General features: G+C 37.4%; 1 protein-coding gene across 2 annotated transcripts in view; it reads right to left on the reverse strand.

Annotated features, from left to right (window-relative positions):
- The window catches only part of HELZ (helicase with zinc finger), a 69,540-nt gene that overhangs the window by 1,232 nt on the left and 45,735 nt on the right, over positions 1 to 22,573 (reverse strand). For both annotated transcript variants that reach the window (XM_029085759.1, XM_010171178.2), the window contains exons 19-29: positions 22,355 to 22,538; positions 21,187 to 21,415; positions 16,958 to 17,162; positions 12,923 to 12,974; positions 11,902 to 12,095; positions 9,279 to 9,492; positions 8,719 to 8,795; positions 8,002 to 8,569; positions 7,391 to 7,631; positions 5,696 to 6,209; positions 2,831 to 3,083 (exon numbers count right to left, since the gene is read on the reverse strand). In XM_029085759.1, coding sequence (XP_028941592.1) covers positions 2,831 to 3,083; positions 5,696 to 6,209; positions 7,391 to 7,631; positions 8,002 to 8,569; positions 8,719 to 8,795; positions 9,279 to 9,492; positions 11,902 to 12,095; positions 12,923 to 12,974; positions 16,958 to 17,162; positions 21,187 to 21,415; positions 22,355 to 22,538 — 2,731 coding nt within the window. The remainder of the gene's footprint in view (positions 1 to 2,830; positions 3,084 to 5,695; positions 6,210 to 7,390; positions 7,632 to 8,001; positions 8,570 to 8,718; positions 8,796 to 9,278; positions 9,493 to 11,901; positions 12,096 to 12,922; positions 12,975 to 16,957; positions 17,163 to 21,186; positions 21,416 to 22,354; positions 22,539 to 22,573) is intronic.

The raw sequence follows: 22,573 nt of genomic DNA on the forward strand, positions 1-22,573 counted from the left end.
TAATAACTCCCGTAACTATCAGAAAAAATGGTGCTTTAAACCATAGGTATAAAACTGCTTTCAAATGAATTACCTGAATCCTAATGAGATATCTTACTTTTGTCTGGAGAATTCTGCTGTCTTACATAGCTAGAGAAACTCTACGCTGAAATGCAGGTATAATTTCTATCTGAAATAGCCTAGGAGCTGGGCAACAGATATATTCTGTAATTACTTCAATCTTTAAATATATAGGTTATTTTTAAAGTGCACATACAAAAATGTACCATTAAATAAGTACAGAAGTAGAAAAATGCTAGTATACAGTTAAGCTTCTCACGGGAAGGGTCACACACAGGCTTTTGTTTTTGATAAAGTACCCAAAAAACCCCCCAAAACTCAAAAAAACCCCAACCCAACTGGTAGAAGAATGAATATGGAAAGAACATAAGTAAAGCAGTTTTGCTAGGGCTGCTACAATTAAAAAAAACCCAGAACACAAGCAAAAAAACCTCCCTAAAATAACCACAGCACTCGAGAGAAGACAAGTAGTGACAAGCAGGGCCAGAGGTGGAAGCTGTGTGTGGTAGAGGTGTCTAACTGAAGAAAAAATATGAAATAAACATATTAAATAGGAACTTAAATAACTTTATTTCTATCAACAGAAAAAGAAATGCAAATCAAGCTCTGAAATGGCAATTTTAGAAAGTGCCTGTGTATTACAACACCAAGCAATTCATAGAATCAGAGAATCCCAGACTGGTTTGGGTTGGAAGGGACCTTAAAGATCATCCAGTTCCAACCCCCCTGCCAGCAGCAGGGACACCTTCCACTAGACCAGGTTGCTCAAAGCCTCATCCAACCTGGCCTTCAACACTTCCAGGGAGGAGCAGCCACAACTTCCTTGGGCAACCTGTTCCAGTGTCTCACCACCCTCACAGTGAAGAATTTCATCCTAATATCTCATCTAAACCTCCCCTCTTTCAGTTTAGAGCCATTTCCCCTTGTTCTGTCATTAACTGCCCTTATAAAAAGTCCCTCCCCAGCTTTTCCTGATGTACAGCCATTCCTGATGTACAGGACATGTAAGCCCTTGAAAGGTCTGGTGTCACAATTGCTCACTTTCAGGCAACAGATACAGGCACAAGACTAGTTCAGCATCTCATTCTCATGGATTTTGTATTTCATGAATAAAAATCAATAATAATCAGAAACACTGAAGTTACTGGTCATTAACCCTTAGCACCATAAAACACATTTGGGCTTTCAAGATGATCATCACAGCCAGTGAGCTGTAAATGCAGAAAAGCACACAAGCCATAAAAATGGAATTTGTTTGCATGAATTATTAGATATAGGGCAATGTTGCATATATATTTATTTACAGAATGGCAACCATGTTTAACTACAATAAAAAAATATTTGGGTGGCAGAGGCAGATATGAGTCAAAACTTGCCCCTTTCGTTTAGAATTTATTTTTTGACAGCAAATGTATAGATATGTTACTTTTTCCATACACATATTTCCTCTGAGGATTTTACTCACAAACATGTTCTCAATCCTTACATTAAAGCAAGGAAACGTGGTATCAGCTCATCCCAGTGTAAACTTGCTCGGGTTCCTGAGCTCCTATTAGGTAACCACAGAGCCTAGCGAGCAACTTCAGAGATGGATGCAACTCTTGATGACACTTAATATCATGCATTGAGCTCCTTGATTTTCAGTAAAAATATAAATAGACTGAAAGAGTTGCCCTGAGCTTGAAGCTTTGAACTTAGTACAAGAGATAGTGCCATAAATATGTTTTTGTAAAATAACATTTTCACACTTTGGAAATGAAAATGCACATTAGGAAATTAACTCTGGAGCGCTGTCGCTGACATAAACAGCTTTTTTTCATTCAGTCTACGCTGCGTGTTTCTACTTCACAATTACTATACTATGAAATTACAAGGTGTTTTAGGTTTATAAAATTTGACCAAAAGCAATTAGATCTTTTAAGGGCAATAAAACCAGCTTATAAATATTTTTTCTCACTATAAAGTGTTTTTAATATTCCCACTGGAAGATTTTTTTTTTTCCAATTATTGTTGGAGATCCTTAAAGCAAATTCATGGAGAAGAAACTTACTATCCTGGTAATTTTGTTTTTCATAAACATTAAAAATACGGAGAACAGAAAAATCCAACTCTCTACTTGCAGATTCTTTTTTAACCACTGAAAAGTTAATTTAGTTTCTCTCTGCTAAATCAATTACCAATGCTACTACCACCAGGGAAGCCAGGTTCCACTGTGATTCTTCCATGGTGAGATTTTAAACTTCATCATTACTTTGATGAAGTACCAGAATTTACTAGGAAATACACTCAGATTACTAATTCATTTTATGTTGTTTCTCCCCCAGACTGTAGTATCAACAAGAAATATCACTGATTCCGGAAACAAATAACCTATCTTGCAAATAAATCCCACCAGTTACCTTAGCTCCTTCTAGCAAAAGCTCACTTGCTCTTGAAACCACTGTAAGAGAATATGTGGGTTTACTAGAACTTTTTTGAGAAGACTAAGTATTGCTCCTTGTAGATGAAGAATACTCACCAGTGTTCTTCTTAAGACATCAGCGATGTTAACAAGTTAGCAAATGAAAACAGGATTACTCTAAGCAAACCTTTAACTACTAAAACAACAAATGCTTCAAAAATTGTTGCTTAAATTAGTTTCGGGATTTGAAGAGATGGCAGAAAATATTTTGTGAAAAGAAACAAAATAAACTCAACCCTTTCATTTAGTTTTGCTCATTCCAGCCTTAAATAGTCTACTTAATGGAGTAAAGACCAAGTCTGCACCCACCTAACAACTCCCGGGGTGGAACTGCTCTGTTGGCTCCGTTGCATGGAATGTTTGGGTATGGGGCAGATGAGGAGGAGTTTACCCACAACTCAGGCGATGAATAGTTGAAAGATGACTGGTTACTGTGGTCCTGAAGCTCTTTACACTGACCAAGACTGTCTTGAGGAGTGCTTAATTCTTCAGAACAAGCCTGGACTGAACTAGAGGAAATTCTTCTTTGGTACAACGGCCTGCCTGGTCCTCTTGGTTCATACTGCAAGAAAAAAAACAGAAAAAAAAGACCTTTTGCTCCTTTTATTTAACTGCATGTATCAAATACCATTTTTCCATCCATTTTTTCTCCCTGCAATGCCTCATGAAAAAAAAAAAAAAAAGGGAAAAAAGTCCTTTGCATTCAGAAAAAATAATCTAATATATTTTAAGTTACATTTTGTATTTTGCAGTCACTCATAATGTATTTTAATCACACAAAACAGACACAGAATTTTAATGGAAGTACAAAGAGTGTCAACTGTGATTCCTGAATTCTTATCAACTCTTACATCTTACACTCCTACGTGGCAGATGTATCACACAGTGAGGAGGAAGACACCCAGCATTACTTGCTTCCATAAACCGTGTACACCATGTAGATGAAAATGGCAGGAGCTCCACTAATTAACCTGGTGGCTTCAAGAGTTCAGATTTAAGGACCCTCTAAACTTTTGACCCTCTAAACTTTCTCTAAAAACTCAAAGCAAGTCTGTTGTACTACAGTTTGTTTTAAAAAAATAAAGAGTATTTGCTTCTCTAGTTGGTAAAAGCAAAAAGTAAACATCCTAATGAATGACATAAAAATTAGCTCAATAAGCATCAAATAATTTGTTTGCAATGCCCTGATCTTGGTATTATATCATCCACAAAAAACAGATGAGGGAAAAAAAAGAGTGCATGAAAGAAAACTCTCATATCTCATTATAGCTGTCACACTATTACGATAAATCAAGGGAACAATGCTGAAGATATCCTGTCACTCTACCCTCTTGAGGATATTCCTTAACAACAAAAAAAACCCCAAAATTCAGAAGTTACTGCCAGAATCACACCCCAAAAGTATACTTTTTATCAAGTTTAACCAGCTATTTTGGTAAGCAAGCCAGAAGTTATCAAAGTTTCTGGACACTTGCAAGTACAGGATGAGACAGAATTAACTTCAGTATCCCCTTTGATATGCAGTTCAAATCTGGTTTGACTAAACATACGCAAAAGCTTTCAAGTACCACATCAATGAACAGCTTTATAAATAGGGACTGAGAAAACAGTTTAGTCAGGATACCTAAAGTCATGACATCTCCTCTGACACCTGCCTTATATGAGGGATCTCTGTTGAAAACACACCTAAAACTGCATTTTGATTTCTTTGTGTATTCAGTCCTACCTACCAGCTGAACCAGGAGTCTTGGAAACTTTACATGCAAGTCTCTGTCTTGTAACATTTTTACTGCATTTGGCATTTCTGTCACATATTTTGAAAGGAAGAAGAAATAAGAACTGAAACGAATTTGCACTAATTACATAAAGGCTCACTCTATTTGTCTTCAGATAGCAGGAGCTGTCACAGACTCTGTAGGAATATTTATTAGTTTATTACTGCTGAAAAGCCATTGTCCCTATGTCCCGCTGTACTGATGGCATTAACTGTTGTCACAAAGTATTAGATTTTATACAACTTGGTATGGTTTAATGGACCGAGACATAAAATTTTTAAATGTCTATAAAACCAAACCTTACTACAGCTCTAGCTGGGCCTGAGGACTCCATTAACCTCCCTGGATCTGTATAAGATAGAAATTTGTAAAATGCACTGGAATGCAATTTTAGTTATTTCGCTCAGGCACATAAACTAAATATTTTCTATTTTAGAAGTTGAAAGACAATTAAATATGTATTAGGTAGGATAGTGATGAGCAAGGATACCTCCACAGCTTCTCTAGAAACCTTCACAGAAATGCATCACAGAACAAGCCACTTAACTTTATGTACAAATATTGGGTTACTTGCAGTCAGTGCAAGATTATTGGAGAATATTAATGCTGACATTCCTGGAATACAACCTGGCTCCAGCATACTCCATGTCTATGTATCATACACTCTTAGGCACTCTGGATTCCAAGAGGGATTAAAAACTCCTGTTCAAAACATGATCTGCCCTAGTTGTATGTGTTTGCACAGTCTACATCCCATAACACACATCCTTAGAGGCCAGACTGAGAGGGACAGAGTCAGCTCTGGTGTGGCAGGGTTCATGCTGGACCCAGATTCACGCAGCGCAGCTGGGTATGTCTGCAGTGACTTCCAACAAACTGAGCCCCAAAATACACAGGATGGCTTTACACAGAATCAGCCCAGCCAGGTGGGATCTGTTAAACCACGTTTTGTACCGTGCTAAAACAACTGCACTGCTCTGGTCTCAGGTTCCTATGAAAAGTAACTCAACCATATTCACAGTTTAATATTGAGCCAACTGGCTGGCTGATTCCAACTGACTTCCCAGAGAGTCACTTCATGAGTTTGCACCTGGGGTGTGGTTAATTTGCACTCCAGATCAACAACACGCAGATAATAGAGCAATGCTTGCAAGAAAACTCTTGAGTAACATTCAAAAAGCCAAGACCTCCCATTTAGTAGAGAAAAGGTTATACCTGCAGCGATGAGAACCACAAATATCACACGGTGAACAGAAAAGCTACAGAGAAAATTTCTACCTCACAGAAATTCCCAGTGTGAGCTTTTAATACCAGAGATATTTTGCACTCATGACCACTTCAGAATATAATTTGATATTAAAATGACACGACAATTGCACACACAGACAAAAATACCTACCTCTTCTAAGCTGTGGAGCGAAGAAGCAGATACTGCTCGAGATGTGAGTGGATGAAATGGCTCCTGACCGACTGCGTGCTGATGATTCTGTATCTGTATAAAAGGGTTTTGTTGGGACCTATGGGGCAATGGAGGTATACCGTAATGAAAGCCCTGCCCCATGAGGTGATTCTGCTGTAGGTTAGCATAAGTCCACGATCCATCAGGTTGCAGGTATTTCAAGGGAGATGGGGTTATATGTTCAGATGGCATGGAGAAGGGGGGATTGTATATTTGGGGTAAATGCTGCTGAAATGCTGGGTTACTGGGTATTTCAATGTCTCTGTTGTTTTCAGTGAAGTTAGGAAAGTGACCACTGTGGTTAGAGTTGCAGGAAGGAGAAGGGAGTGCTGGTGGGCTTCTGGGCTGAACTTGTCTGTATTGCAACAGTCTTGACTGAGGGGGTGGCATTTCAGTTAAGTCCCGACTTTCACTTTGATCACGGTGTGACAGTTCTCTGAGCAAATCCTGGAATCTGTATTGACAGAATAAATGTATCAAGAAAAAGAAAAAAAAAATTATTTGCTGCAATCTCACTCTTTTTGAGGTTGAGAAAACTCAAAGCACAAAACACTGAATTTAAATACACTCATCTTTGCGCTTACTGACCCTAACTTCAAAGGATATGACTATGAGCAATCAGAAATTAGGCACAAGAGGATTAATTGGACGAAATACCTACCTGAATCATCTCAAAGTTTTAATAACTCTTGAGATTTCCTTTCCAGTCAGAAGAATCAATTTTTTGTTATCTCTTAAAGAGACAACTAAGGTAAGGATTTCCTCCTTTATTATGCAAAGTAAAAAACTTCACATAGTCAAAGAAATTTTTAACCCCTTAAAAGGAAAAAAATCAGAATAATCAGGGATTCCCCTCACTTGCACAATATACTTCCAATCTTCTTCAAAATGTCAAGAATATTCAATTCAGCACTTCAGAGAATCAGTAAGAGAGCATTTAGAGGCTTTACCGTGGCTGTAATAAACCAGATGGAAAAAAAAGCATAGTGGGAGATGACAGTAAACAGAGGCAATTTAAAAATCCAGCCTTTACAATAGCTGTGATTAAAGCTGATGACCACTGGAACCATTTTGCTGCTTATGTTCAACAGCTTCCTTTCTTGCCCCCTAATGCTCCATCTCAAATATAAGCTTTTTTGTTTGTTTTTAGTTTTTTTTTTTTAATCTGCCTTTAAAAGCAAAGGATTTTTGAAAAGGAAGAAAAGTTTGGGGTTAATTGGGGAGCAGTGTTTGGGGAGGGGGGGTTGGTTTGTTTCTTTTCAAGCACATAAATCTGAATCTGCTAATTCAGTTTGAAGAATTTACAACTTAAATAGGTCTTAACTACACTCAGACACCTCTTTGACAAACACAAGGTTGTTACCCTCTATCCATTCCTTATTCCATAAATACAGCACTGCAAAGCTCCATAAAAGTATTTTTTCCACTACAGCTTTACTACCCAATATACTAACAGAATAAAGCATAACACATAATAAAAGCATAGTTGTAAGTCAGCCTGCCAGCTATTTTAACCTTCATAATAACAGCAGCAAAAAGCAAAACCTTTGAGTGTCTTGCACTCGATCACAGTGTTACAGATAGGTGCCCACTGCTCAATTTTACACAAGCTCTAATGACTCAGTAAACAAATACCTTGAATATGTTGCCTCTGTTTCATCTTCTGTATTACTGGCAAGTTTCCAGTTTGCCCTAACTTGCTGCTGTTGATGCAATCCAATTGGTTGCTGAGGAAGATGTGGTAGATGAGGATGGTGATGGTGTTGATATGGAATAGTGCCTTGACTGAGATAGGCATTATGTTCATTCCATTGCTGTAACCTGGCTTGTTGTTGCTGCCTTATTGTTTCCAAAGCTACATTTCCATGTATACGATCTATAAAAATAGTTTTAAAAAAAATATTTATCTAATGCCCCTTTTTAAAGATCTTTATGTCAGAAAAAAAAAAAAATACTTTTTATACAGTATATTCCAGGGCCTATTATATACTAACTGCATTGCAGCGTATAACCTGGTTATTTAAATCATATGGAAAATCATATAAACATGAATCTTCTAATAAAGTGCTGAATATTCAAACATGCCTCAAGCAGCAAATTATGCTCAATGACATTACTTATGGAAACTAACCCAACAATGACCCAATTCAGAGCAATATGCCTGAAAAGGTAAATACCTCCTTCATTTTCACTTCAATGTAGTTATAATTGCACACTCTGAATTTAAATAAAGGAAAGTCACCTACCTAAAGTGTCCCCTAAGGGTATTCCCGATGGATTCTCTTCAATGAAGTTGTTCAAGTGGGTTGGCAGAACAGGGTTGTGCTGTGCAATAGGCCTCAAAGGATTATTGACTTCTTGTAACATAGGTGGGGGGTGTTGTTCTGAAATCACAGCATCTACAGCAGGAGAATGCGGTCGGTGGGGAATTGGATTATTAAAAAAAGATTGGCTGGGGCCTGCCTGGTAAGCAGGGGAAAGCTGCGAAGGTTGTGGAGGCTGCTGATTCAAATGATTATGCTGCTGAACTACCTGGCTTTGCTGGGGTGGCATTTGGTTTTGTTGTTCAGGCAAATGATTTTGTTGTTGAGTTAAAAGGTTTTGCTGCTGTTGCAGAGGATATGGCTGCCTTGGTATCTGTGACACGTGCTGGAAGTGGCGATTGGGAACGGCATACTGGGAATGGGGTGGGGTGAGATGTAGATTCAGCTGCCTGGGGTTAAGATTATCTTTGCGATGAAATTTAGCATTAGGATAACCAACACTGGAACGTGACTCTGGGCTCCTATTCTGAGAATTTGCTTCTAAGTCAACCTAGAAAAAGAGAATGAAAAAAACCTTTGAAAATTCACATTAAAAACAAACAAACGAACAAATAAAAACCATGTCAGTAATGACAAAATTAATTAAAAGAGGGAATATTAAAAAGAAAACAAAACTAAATCCAAACAAGACAAACTCACCTGCTTGGATTCCACAGGTTTCTTTTCAGGTGTTCGAATTTTATTGATTTCAGGTCCAGTAGTGTTTTCACTTTTACCTAAAAACATTTAAGAAGTTAATTAATTGTTTCAATGGGAAAATTTGGGTTTTTTCCCAGACACAGGAAAATTTAGACTTATTAGTATAGCATTTACAGCGTCATGGATATTTAATATAATCTACCCAAATAACACTTTTCCTTTAATCTCTGCACTTTGTTCATTAATCATCACCAAGTATTCTTCCAACTTAATCACAAATAACATCAGCAGTAGCTACCACTGGACTGCAGGACACACACACCAATTATACCCTCAACAAACACACAGCCCAACTTTGATCACCTTCTCCTCTGAATCCCACAATATCTTAGTTATTCTATTTGTAATGGCAAATCACAGGTTATTTCCCCAACTCAGTAGATCCCTTGATTTCACTTTAAAAAGAAAAAGAAGAAAAAAGACTCTTTCTCACAGTACCCCATTTAGAGTACAAACTCTCTCGAAACAAAACTACTTTGTGATGCAATTTGAACACTAACCATTTCGACTTTGTTCATGTTGCTCCTTGTCTTGATGCTGAAGCTGCTGCTGCTGTTGTCCTATGTTAACTGGTGAATGATGTCCCAGGCCATAAGGTATAGGAGACCCACGCCCATGTGCCTGTAACAGGTTCATATTATATGCCATAGCTGCTTGATGAGTAATGATTCGAGGGTCAACTGCAAACCTACCCTGATACCCTGTCCATGGTACCTGCATAATTAAAAAATAATTTAAAAAAAGAAAAAAAAAGATGCAGTCTGTTAAAGTACATTAAAGGAAGTAAAGTAACAAGTTTACTGATCTAACAAGCCGTTTTCCATGCATCAGATGACCTGACACACTAACACACAACTGCAAGTGGTGTTGGAAAGGGAAAGCGATAAGGGCAGGCTTAGCAGCAAGTGGCAAAGAGCAAAGATTTTGGAGGACTACCCTGGGCAAAAAAAATTTGTATCAAAACTCATTCTTGTTTCAGTGGTTCCAAAATTCAGAGAGAAAAGACTGATGGATAAATTGTATTTGAATAAACTTTATATTAATCTCTAAATAAACAGAAGTGGATGAAGCTCAAGAAAATAAAAAGCCTTTTCTCCTTGGTAGTTAGAAGAGACATTAGGCTACATCTCGGGGTGGAAACCTAGAGAGAAACCTCTAACCTGAGGAATTCTTTACGGTCCTTTTACCACACAGTGTAACACAGAATGAGCGGGCATACCATACCTCTGCACCCACAAGACATTTAGTGAAGTTAATGGGACTATTGGTGGAATCAAGAGACTATCCACAGGTTAAGAATGACAGGGCCACTCCAAAGTGTCTATGCTACATGACACAGATATTGCAGATCATCTTCCTAAATATTCAAAGTACAATCCACCTCCTGAAAGCATGTAAAAAAGCCAGGAATTTTTACATTTTAAATTTTATTCCTAGAAGGAATGCAAAGGAAGACAGCTCTGGATCAAATTAGTTCCATTTCACCCTGCAGGGAATTTATTAAAAGGAGGAAAATGTATGAATAAGAGGCAAGGGCAGGGAAAGTAACCATCAACACTCAGGCTGCCAAATCATCCTTTACTGGTAACAGCAGACAACCTCCTCATGTTTTTACCTTGGATATGGAAACTGCCTTAAACAAAGCAAAGAGATCATTTTATCTTACATGAACATAAACACATTTTACTTCAGCCCCTACTTGTTTTAAGTGTAATAACTTTCATGCAATTCTTTTTTTAAATTAGTATTTGCCCTTGAAATGTGCACTTTGAACTTAAGCTTTAGGCTACTATTGCATCTGTACAATCTCAAATCATCTCCAACAAGCTTCTTTTCAAAAGCAGTTGTCTCATTAGTACCTCAATCTTCCCACTTAATTATTTTTAAAAAAAATCCATCCTCAGGGAAGGTGAGTGCAAAATACTTATTTTTACTATATTTCTTTTGATTGGGAATATATAAAAATACATTGACCTTGGAACAATAAGACAGAACTTTTACAATTATCTTGGCTTGATATTAACATAATGTGAGCAAGCATGACAAAGACACAGCTGCTGGCCTTCTCATTGCATTTAAATTTATCCATCAAACACAGATTTCTAGTAAGCTAGGAAAAAGGAAAATTCCCCGACCTAGTCCAGAAAACCAATCCGTAGCTGCCAGATAATTTAAGACATACAACTGAAACTAGAGTTTGTACAGCAAGTCCCCTCTAGAGCATCCAAAACCTAAGTTACAATAGAGGACTTATATAATTATTAAAAAAAGAAATGAACTTTATGTCAACGTTTAGCATTGCAAATGGAGTTAAACACATTTGCATGTGTGGGTTCCATGTCCTTCAGGTCTTCAGGAGTTGTGTACAACACATACATGGTACTCTACACCATCACTTCTCCAGCCTTTGTTCTTTCCTCCCCATTCTCCTGGAATATGTGACTCTGGAGGTTAAAAATAAGGCAGAGACTGCTTCTTTAATTTGTGTAAGTTTTGGGGAGATAGTTTTATTTGTAATACAAAATTCCATACATAAATGTTGCTTAAAAGACCTGTTTAGGGATCTTCTTTGTGTTCTCAATTGTCATTAAGGAAAAGGATTGGAGAGGAAACTGGTTTGCTGTGAGGTTCTGGAAGGGGAAAACATCCCATTATGTTTATTTTCCTTATCACTTCACTTCAGACACCTTGCACTGCAGACGTCCAAAGCTGGTAATTCAAACTGTATGAAGCCAATAAAGAGAAACAAGCTCTGTCTGAATCACCTATGTCTCTCCAATGATTAAGAACTGGACTAGGCAACTAATTCAGATACAGGTATCTCAAGTTAGATGAGACAGATGCCACTGGTGGGTCTAAACCTAGAGATGAGAAAATACACCAAATTACATGAACATGAAACGGCTTTTAGGCTGCCTGGAGTTATTTGTGGGAGCAATGTTTTTAAGTCCTCATTTTCTGGTGGTCCTCTGCACAGCTACTCCTAGAGCCAGCTAAGCCCACATATTTTAAGTAAAGTTTCAGAATATTCACTAACTGATTTTGCCATTCATTTTTGTACATACAGTAATTGAGGGGGGAAAAGAAAATTTAAAAAACACACAACAGAAAATGTATTCTTACAGGCAAAGGCACAGACATGACCATATTTCCTCCATAGACAGCAGGTACATATAGAATACTTGTCCCAGTGTGTGGATCTATCCTTTGAACAGGACTTGGAGATTTCCCCAGATTGGGGTGAGGTCCCAGAGGAGGAGGGGGAGGAGTATATGCTCGGATAGGATTTCCAATTAGAACAGAAGGATTGGGCTGAACTGAAAAGAAAGGGGAAAAAAAAAAAAGATATATACATACAAGAAGATACATATGCAAAGAGAATATGAAGACTTCCTCTTTCTTTTTTTCATCTTAATGGCATCTATCTTTATAAAGCATGTGTGCAACTCTAACAGCACAGGTCTGATACACCAAGAGAAAGCATTAATCAAATCCTGGATCCTATTTCAAAAATTTGAAGAAGCAGAAAATATGAGTTGAGATATAGAGAAACTGATAGGCAGTAACTGCATTAATGAAAGAATGTCCCAAACCAACATATGCTGACAGGCGGAGTAGCTGTTAAGCACTGCATCAAAAACTACAATCATGCTCCTCTCCTTAGCAGGGAAGACAAGCCTTAAATTAATGCTTTTTCAAATTAATAACAGAATTATTAAGCTGTTGCATGCTACCTTGCAGAAGTCTGCTCAGTAATATCTGGATATATGACAGCACAGTGTAGGTTCAAAGTACATCACGACACAGCGCACGCAATATAATGTCCTAACTCTTATAGTGAGAATACACTGGTACAGTACTTTACATTATGAATTTTAAACACCTTAATTTTTAAGAGGCCAACAACAATGCTGTGCTAAGGCTCTAAAGTCAGTGTGTACACCACCTATAAAGGGATAGCCTCAGAAATACCTAATGTCCACTTAACGGTCTCTAATGTTTCCCAAATGCACACAAGAAGAAAATGGCTTTCAAATAGAGAACAGCCCAGGTACTCAATTTATGTCAAATTACTGTCAACTTCACTGAAGCCAAATCAGTGTGAGCTCAGACAAATTCCTTCAGGAACAGCAGAGATACTTACCAATTCCATCAGGTGGGAAATGGTCATTCTGGTTATGATGATGGACCTTGCCCTTTAAAGGGAAAAACAGTCACAGTAATGTTTTGCATTCTCACGTAAACCAAAGCTTTTTATTTCATGTGAACATTATAAAGATAAAATAGAGTTTGAAAGAAGTTAGCCCAACACTTTATTCTTACACATTCCACTGTCTGGTTCCATCATGTGACTATGAATTCACAAAGTTGGAAATTAAATACCAGTAATTCAATTAACCAGTGGGTGATTACCAGTCTCTCCAGGGATACTCTCTCCCAAGGCCTGTTTTCAAGACGCAAGGAGAATTACATCAAGCTACTTCTGAGTTTCCTCTCTCACCATTTTACTTCCTACTGTCTCACTACTTTCAGAAGCAGCACCCAGTACTAACACAACCTGCAGTGTTCCTCTTCCATGGCAGCTCTTCGTGGAAGCATGATCCATATTTTTCTCCAGGTTTCAATGCAAGAACCTTGGAGATAAAGCAGTTGCCACCAGTTTTACTGAATTGCTTCCGCAGCCTCATGAGACATTGTCTCCCTACCCCATCTCATGTCTCTGCTTCTGGACTTTGGCCCCCCAGTGACTGCTCCCCTGAAAGTACAATATAGTAGAGTCAAGAACCAGAGTACCCTGAGGAAACTGTTCTTCCTTGCTGAATTGTACATTAGAAAAGGAGGTTAACAGAACTGAGTTATCCTTCCTACATGCTTATGAGTTTACAGGATCAACTAATTAGTTAATATTCATAAACTCTGAGCACATATTCAAATGCCAGTATGCTCTTAAGCCTTTTGCAGGATAGGAATACCTTACTTCATCTGGACCTAAGTACATTCATAAATTTAAAATAAATCTAAAAACCCTTTGATGCTGCAAAACTTTTCTGGCCCAGGAGATAAGTCTAGGCAGTTTTCCAGCAGTCTGAGTAAATTAGTCAGGCTACAAAGACAAGTTGTTTGACAATGTTGACTCATGCATAAACCAGATTAAAGAACTGGTTATGAATTTTCCTCATGTTTTAAAAATGAATTATTGAAAAATAAAATAGTAATTGCTTTTCATTGCAGTACTTAAACTAAAGAAACCTGTTTATTCACTAAAGAGAGCAAGATTCAATCTAAAAATGTAGAGGAGCTACATGTCTTAATCACTCCTGGTTAGTACAAGGCATTTCTGTATGTTATGCTGTCAGTGAGCATCAAGCTGTATGTGCAGAAGTCTAACAAATCTCTGTTCTACCTATCAGACTTGTATTTTATAGGTGCCACATTTTTAAAACTGAAATAGCAAATAATTACATAAATTTGTAAGAAGAGATGTCCTGTTGAACAGGAGTTTCAGCATGTCATGGTATCAGATGGGTAAATACAAGTTAACTGAGGCCATTTGTAAGTTGGGGAAGGGAGGTGCTGGCTTACTTTTGTCTTTTTCTTTTAATAGTTTTGTTGACTTAATGACCTTATAATAGTCTATTAATGACTTTCTTAAAGATTTCCAGATCAAGGTTCATTTCTCTATCCAGCTACAGAACACCTAAACCTACACTTTAACTGATGGTGATCGAGAGCACTGGAGCACAGATAAGCTCTAAAATCTACACACTAAAATCTACGCGTTTCCTCTAAAATCTTGCTCCAGCTTTAGAGTATAAATCCACATTATATAAAGGCACTTAAAGGAAACTCAGACCAAGATTTAGGTGATTTCAGGCAGTTAACAGCCTTGTCACTCCTAGGATTCTCCAGAGACTTAATCAGACCTGTGGTCCTCACTGACTGCATAAAATATCTAGGACAACGATGCATCCCGATGAAGTGCCTGAATCCAGGCTGAAAAGCTGGAGCACAGGCAGTGAGCGGGAGGTAGGAGTTGTAAAATCCAGAGCCTCATTTGCTGTACACTAACTACCCTGCGGGAAGCTCAGAGTTCTGAAAACTTTCCGTTTCCACATCATCACCTTCAATAAAGGCTGTGCCCATCCAACTCCACTGTTCCTTCTGCACTTCCACCATCCCCACTAAGCCACACAAACGCAGGTGAAGGCAGATGCCCTCACAGACAGGGCTGTCATGAAACACAGCAGCCCACAGCTAACCAGTTCCCAATTAGCTGTTTGTTTCTCAGAGACAGGACTGAAACTTTCTCTCTTCTTTAAGAAATAAACAGCCAAGAGGTTTTTGATGTCCTTACATAAATCCAAGTCCAATTCTGCTGCACAAGAAGGTGCTGGTTTTACAAAAATCACTTTTCACCACGTGTGAAAAACAAACCCTGAACTGCACAGATGTGTCTCGGAAGCTGTTCTCATTTTTTTGCTACAAAATACAGTAGCACTAGGTTTTCCATCTTTCATCTTTTATTGTTAAATATGGTACTTAGGAGGTCTAAAGTAAGCAAAGCTAACCTGCTTGAGCAAAGGGATTCAGCCATTTTCTGTGTGTGAGTATTACCAGCTTGCTTCACTTCTGTTGCTGCACATGCTAACTGTCAACTGCATTCAGGGGGAAGAGATTTTCTTATAATTACAATATAGGTGGTTAAAACACTTCAGATCTTAAGCTGAAAACAAAGTGCTGGCAGTTTGAAAGTGTCTCTTCTGATTTCCACAGCATAAGTGCTCAGTTTACTAACAAACTGGTAGAAAAATAAACAGAACAGTCTATTCACAAGAGTCTCACCTTCCCCCAGCTCCCCCTCCTTTTCTTTTTTTTTTAAAAAAAAGTACTATACCTGCATTTTCAAATACTTTCCTTTCATTTTAGCAAACAAAAATATTAATAGCAATGTTTTATTATTAAAGAAAATGCATTCGATGCTGAAGCACTCATGAAAAATAAGAGTGCAGCAATGACTTTTTAAAGACAATTTTTTAATTTATGGTTTTCTGTTAGCCTAGTGTTTTGACACATGACTTGATGCTTTAGGAATCTGGTGTTTGTTTCAGAAAGTAATGCGTCTTGATGAAGAAACACAATATTCTCACTTACAAACTCTCTTTTGGGAAGGATTGCCAAAGGGAAAGCTTTCCTTTTTGTACTGTTAAAGTTAAAAAACCTGTCGTAAAAAATTCATTTAAATGATATAGCCTGCAAGAAAAATGCAAAGCTATAGAAAATACGTATGTTTCTTCCTTCTTGTACAACAGAATTCATCACAAAGCTGACAACCTGCATTTTAGTTGCATCTCTAAACATAATTTAATTAAATTAGAACTCAAATGATTTTTAAATAAACTATAAAGGACTATTAAAATGCAATTTATGACTGATATATCACCCCCTAGAAAAAGCACCACATTTTAGTGCTGCTCTTTATCATCCTAAGGAAGCTATGCATTTTCATCACTTCTTTACCTCCTTTTATAAAAACAGCTGATAAAATTACTACTGAGCAGTAATTTCACCTCTCAGCCCTCTTGATGCTAATGACATTTGGCCTTATGAAGGACATCATCAGTGAGCTGATCGAGGCGATACACTGGTTTACAACATATTTTTAATTAAATCAAACAATTCTCTTACATAAGTCCCTGAATTTTAAATGTCATTTTTAGATCAAACCAAACCACTTTTGGCTATTATTTTGTTGTTTCCTTATACTCCCTGCCACTGTCTATATCGACCTGTTGTTTCTCGGGGTACAGTCAGAGCACAAGCTGCTTGGGGTCAGGATTGCCTCTTATTCAGAGGGTTAAATTTGACTTATCTAAATACTGAGGCCAAGATCCACGGCTCAAGTTCGTCACGGTGATTACAAGTCAATGAACATGTCAGAGTGACCCAAGTGAGTCAGGGAACAAGGCTTGGACAACCCCAAGCTATATTGCTAAATACAGTCTAGAGCTTTCACCTGTAAATATTGAGGATCCCTCTGGAATTTGCATTCATATCTCACTGCACTGATGCCATTTTAAACCAACAGCTCGTGCCATAAACCTTTTCTATAATTTTTTCAAAAGGCATTTCTACATTCACTTTCACTTTCTGACAAAATTAATCATTAGTAAAACTTTACCTTTGGTGGTGACTGCTGTTGTTTGGTGGTATTTGCTGAATGTTGATGCCGAAGAGCTCGAGGGATAAACTCAGGAGCCAGTGGGTTCAACACATAAGTTTTCTTTAACTCCAAAGCTTCCAACTGAGCTTTGATCTGTTCAAATGTGATACCGTGGAGACTTTCATTCTCATGACACAAGGCAATAAACCTTTCCCAAAATTTCCTATGGAAACAATTTTTAGAAACAATAAAAAGGAGTAAGACTCGATGGCTGTTGTTAAAATTAACACAGATTTAACATAACTGCGTGGTATTTTTAATTTTCCTGTACGCTCATTTTACACACCAAGCCATCCATCCTGCAACCTGATCCACGCATCTGAACCCCACAGCATAATGCAAAGCTCCCCAGTCATTTAATGGACATATGGCTCTGTCCACACATATCAGATCACAGCACTGGGTGTCTGTCACATTTAATAGTAACATCATGGTCAGGTCTAACTTGGATTTTTTTTTTTCCTAGAAGACCAAACACAGCAAACAAAATGCTTAAAACTCTGGAAAGTGTGTGGTTTATAGAATTTGTTAAAGCTCAGAGAGTCACAGGGAGTATATAGATTCTCAGTCCCAGAAGATGCCAAAAAGATTCTATGATCTTTCAATTCCAGCATCACAAATACTAAAGTTGAGATATACCCTCAAAACTACTCTTGTGAAACACACGAAGATTAGCATGTCAGGAGTCTTTTGAGATCCTCTGGTGGAAAACAAATAAAACCATATATTTTATTGCATGTCAGATATTTCTATAATGTATAGAAGAAATTTCAAGCCAGAAAGACAACCATCAGATGACACACAACTTTCTCTATGAAAATTCTGTATCCAATTTTTTGGAGGGTGGAGGGGTTATTTAAACCATGTAATAAAAGAACATTCCTACCTGCCTTCAGCTTTCTCATGACATGTCTTTCATTGCTTATAAAAAAAAACCTCTTTACATTTGTAACATCCACAGCAGGATCTATACAAAAACTTTACACTTACGATGATTTTATTTTTTTAACCTCAAATGAACTTTTTGGGTGAAGTTACTTAAGCTTAGAAGAGATTTAAATAAGATCTGAAGATGTCACTAAAAAAAGCCCTAAAACAAAACAAAACAAAAACCCAAAACAACTGATTGAGCTGTTTTCTTCCCAAAAAATATAGAGTAACGAAAGTTATTGAAAAAGAGGATTAAAAAGACAGTGATCTTAAAGTTGTGCTTGACTACAACTCATTCTAGTTCACCCTTCAGTAATAAGGTCTGGCTTGTAAGCAAGCACTGTTATTTCAGTGCTGTCACCCCAAAACCTGTAAAATGAGAGATTGCTGCACACTAATTTTAACAGTAGGGTCACATTTTGAGTAGCTGCCCTTTATGGAAAAGAATAAATGTCTTCCTTGCAAGAATGCTGTAAAGTTACTGATGTATTTAAGAATTCAAAATGGTTTTCCCTAAAAGCCCATCTTCTGTTGTGGTATTATACAGGCAAGAAATGCTCTTTTAAAATTCAGGATGCAAGATGGCCTTTTTTCTGCATTTTGCTGCAAGGCAAATATATCTTGCAAGGTTTTAAGTGAGGATTAAAAACCAAAATGCAATACTTCACCGGGATGCTTTCATGATGGAACTCCCTCCGATTAATCAATTCAAGTCACCAAACCTACTGCCAAGTACCACAAATCCCCAGAGACCCATCCACTTTTGCTTAAAATGCCCCAAGCAGTCTCTCTACACACGGAACACTTGTACTGGGGTGTAAGAACAGAGAATAAAATCCTGCTGTCTCTGTCTTCCAGTGTGCTCTGCAGTTTAAAGGGAGTGTCTGCCAAAACAGCCCTGTCTAGTCCGATTGTAACACACAGAAATGTAATGATTACCCTGGGCACACTTCACAAAGCTCTCTACCACTATCATTAGTCTTGACTCATTTTGACAGGTATTAGAATATTTATAAAATTCAAGTGCTCTCTAAACTTTTTTGAGGTCTGTTTTTGCTAACAAAATGTCACTTCTTTCAGACTTCTATACTCCTGTTGTACTAAAAAAGAACCATCTTTCTAGCAGCATGCCTGAGCCCCTCCAGCATTATTTTCAAAGAGTGAATATTCAATTATTCAGTGAAACAAGACAATGGTGTATTAAAGGGAAAGCTTGAGACACATCTTAATAAAGCTCCAGTGCTCCTTGTTTCTTCATTATCTTTTTGTTTTACAATTTTGAACAGCTATACATATATAAACAGTTGCTGGCAACAGGCAAACTCCATCCCTAACTGCCAAGACTGTATCTTATGTACCATGCTGATAGCCTATACTTTTATTTTAGTAAGTTTTTGCATGCCCTAGTTCAGGTATTTTGAAGGAGCCATACCTGAAGAAACTACTGAGCCCCCACATTTGAGATGTGGGTCCCCTTTAGGTATCTGATTTAAAACCACAACATTCAGGCTTACGTGAAAATTCAAGAGATTATCTTCCTCACCAGGACTTAGAGAGAATAAGGGAGATAGTCATTCTCCAACAAAATCTGTATTTAGACAGATGGTTAGAGAATGAATAATGGTTCTAGGTGCTAGCTAGACTAACTAGGGATCAGCTAGCTCTCTGACTAGGGTAACACCACACATCCTGAACCCCAGTGTAAGGAAGAGAAGCAAAATTTATCAACTAAGAGTAATTTCTGAACAAGCAGTAAGAGAAATCTCAGTCAGGACAGCATGGCAACCTCTACAGCAAAGTCATTTATTTCTGCAATGTAAAGTGATGAACCAGAGACTGCCCCAGCAGATTGTAACAGACACTCATCATTTGTGGATCAAGTGCTCAGGAGGCACAGAGCTCCTTCTCATCACTTAGTTACATAAACCACATCATGTCTAAAAAAACCCAAGCAGGTTGTATATTCAGGTGATATTTCATAAATGTAGTAAACAGAGGTTTGGTTTCCATTTGGGTTTTCAATTCTAATCTTTGAAAACCACATTCATTTTCAATACAGTAGAAGTATATTGCTCAGGAAAGCAGAATACAACGTAGATGTAACAACTGACTAATACGTATTTTTAACTGTACTATAATAATGTAGTTGATGCAGTGTTTCCTCTCTTTGAAAATAAGCCTCAGGGTTTATCTCTGATCATCTCAACACTTCAGCTCTTCCATAGAAAAAGAAACCTTTGAAGAACAAGAGCTTGGTATCCTTAACATCAGTGGGTACATCTCTTAGCATTTTTCATATTTCTTCATTTAAGTCTATAAAAAGTAAACTCACTCAAATCTTAACAAGTTTTTTCCTAGTGTCACGAAAATATATAGAAACATAAATAATGATTTTTCAAGTCTTCTACCTTCATATGACTGCTGTAATACGTAACTTTAAAATACTACATTACATCACCATTTTTAACTCCAAATTATATATTACCTTTATTTCTATATAAAATTGTAACAGGTATACCAAAAAACCCACTAAAAAATAAAATTATGCATCTGCAAATGTTAGTGTCAAGTAAAAATTAGGGCAACTATAAATACATAAAAAACCATTTCATAAATGACCTGGTGGTAGGTATCTCACATATTTTCTCTGTAGGTTGTTATACACGGTGATACTGTGAGTCTGGATAAGAAGATAAAACCAGAACAAAACAAAAAAAGCCAGACTTGTCCACCCATAGAGGATATGAAAATGCTCTGCCTCTCATCTACAGTGGTTTTCTTCACTATCACTGAAAAAAAGTCCTCTCTCTTCACTGTCATCAAGACTTACTCATCAGGGGACAGAGCAGCCCTTACACAACTGCGTGCTTCCAGCTCCAGAGGAGACTTGGTAGACGAGATCGCAGGAATTACTGCGGTGTAGACTGACACTGCTCAGTCTACACAGGGCTCCAAGTGCCTGCTCTGCCTGAGGGGTGAGCTTCAGCAGCACACTTTGACAAGCTGAAATCATGCCTGCAGATTCAACCCTCTGCAAGAGTTGGGAACACGACTAATGCTTTATTGTCTTTATGGTATTTTTATGGATATAAACACAAAGAATTTCCATTTCGTTATACAGTTATTTGAAGGTTTTAAATACATTGTGTCTTATTTGGCACCTGAAAGAACACTCATCATTTTACTCAATCTATCAGTCATAGATAAACATGTTTTCTAGTATCCTTAGCCTTGACTAAAGAACATATAGAAAGTACCTGCATCTTCCAATGGAACATAAAGCAATAGGATCTCCCACCACAGCTACCAAGGATTGTGCTCTTGTAATGGCAGTGTTGAGAAGTTTGTAATTAGACAGAAAACCATAATCCAAGTCTTCTGTTGAATCCTCCAGTAACTGCTCTTTCCTTTTAATTGGTGTTTGCTTATGTTTGCATGTATGCCGTGTTCGTACTGTGCTGAGAAACAAAACTCTGAACTGTTTTCCTAAAATGAAACAAAAAACAAACGTTTGAGATAATTGTAGCTATTTCTGCTAGGAACACAATCAGACCACTGCATTTACCAGCCAGATTTCACACCTAGATATTCTGAAGAACTGACATGTACCCTTCACATGAAGAGCTTTATGCAAGAATAATAAGATTTAAAAATTTTAAAAGATGCACTATAAATAGCATATTCTATTACAAGAATATTTCCTCTTTAAATCATATCATCTTGATATTAATCATTCCAGAACTTTCTGAAATGATAATTATCTTTACAATGTTGCCAACCAGCCAATAACAAATCTTGGACTTAAAAAAAACAAAGTTCTGGACATTCTTGTTTCAAAGTTTAAATTGTCTCCAATATATGAATACCTACCATGAAAAAACAGCACACACCACTCGCTGTCACTCAGTTACTTATCATCTTCCTTTGTTTATTACTGACTAAAAGTGCAACCTAGCAACAGGCTATGCCTACACAAAATTCTTGTTATCAACGTGATCCCAAGAATCCCAAATATCTACAGTTGTGGACTCCTTTTCACAGTATATTCCTCAAATGCAAAAATCAGTAAAACATTTTGAGGCTAAAGCCTTGTTACATTTTTATTTGGAACTCTGTTTTCCCCACTTAAAATAAAAATCCATCTGTTTTTCACTCAATCACTTTATCTTTAAGTAAGCTTGAACTTCATTTTGAAAAAGATAAATCTCACATCCATGAGTTTATTGCTTTGGTAATCAATGTTGGAATAACATCTGATCAGCATACTTGCCAGTTTCATTTTGATACATTGGTTTTTATGGGTTATATCACAGCTCTCCTTTTGTTCTGATCATTTTAAGATTATTTTAGTGAGCTTTTTTTAACTTCACCAGTCACATTTTTTACTTCCTTAACATATCTTTGAGACATATAACCATTACTTACCCTGAACATTTAGCACTCTCTCTACACTGACATCAGACAGTCTTTTTTTCCGAAGTTCAGCCCGAATTCTGAACACTTGATCAGCATAAGGTGTTACGACACCTATACTGCCATCATCCAATTTGCCCCAGGCAACAGGCCATTTCCTTCTTAATTCTTCAACGCGCTCTACTACTTCAAATACCTGAAAAGAAAGTCAGAATTCTTAAGAGTATGCTC

The sequence above is a fragment of the Antrostomus carolinensis genome, unplaced genomic scaffold (genome assembly GCF_000700745.2).
Source record: "Antrostomus carolinensis isolate BGI_N321 unplaced genomic scaffold, ASM70074v2 scaffold9577, whole genome shotgun sequence".
NCBI lineage: Eukaryota > Metazoa > Chordata > Aves > Caprimulgiformes > Caprimulgidae > Antrostomus > Antrostomus carolinensis.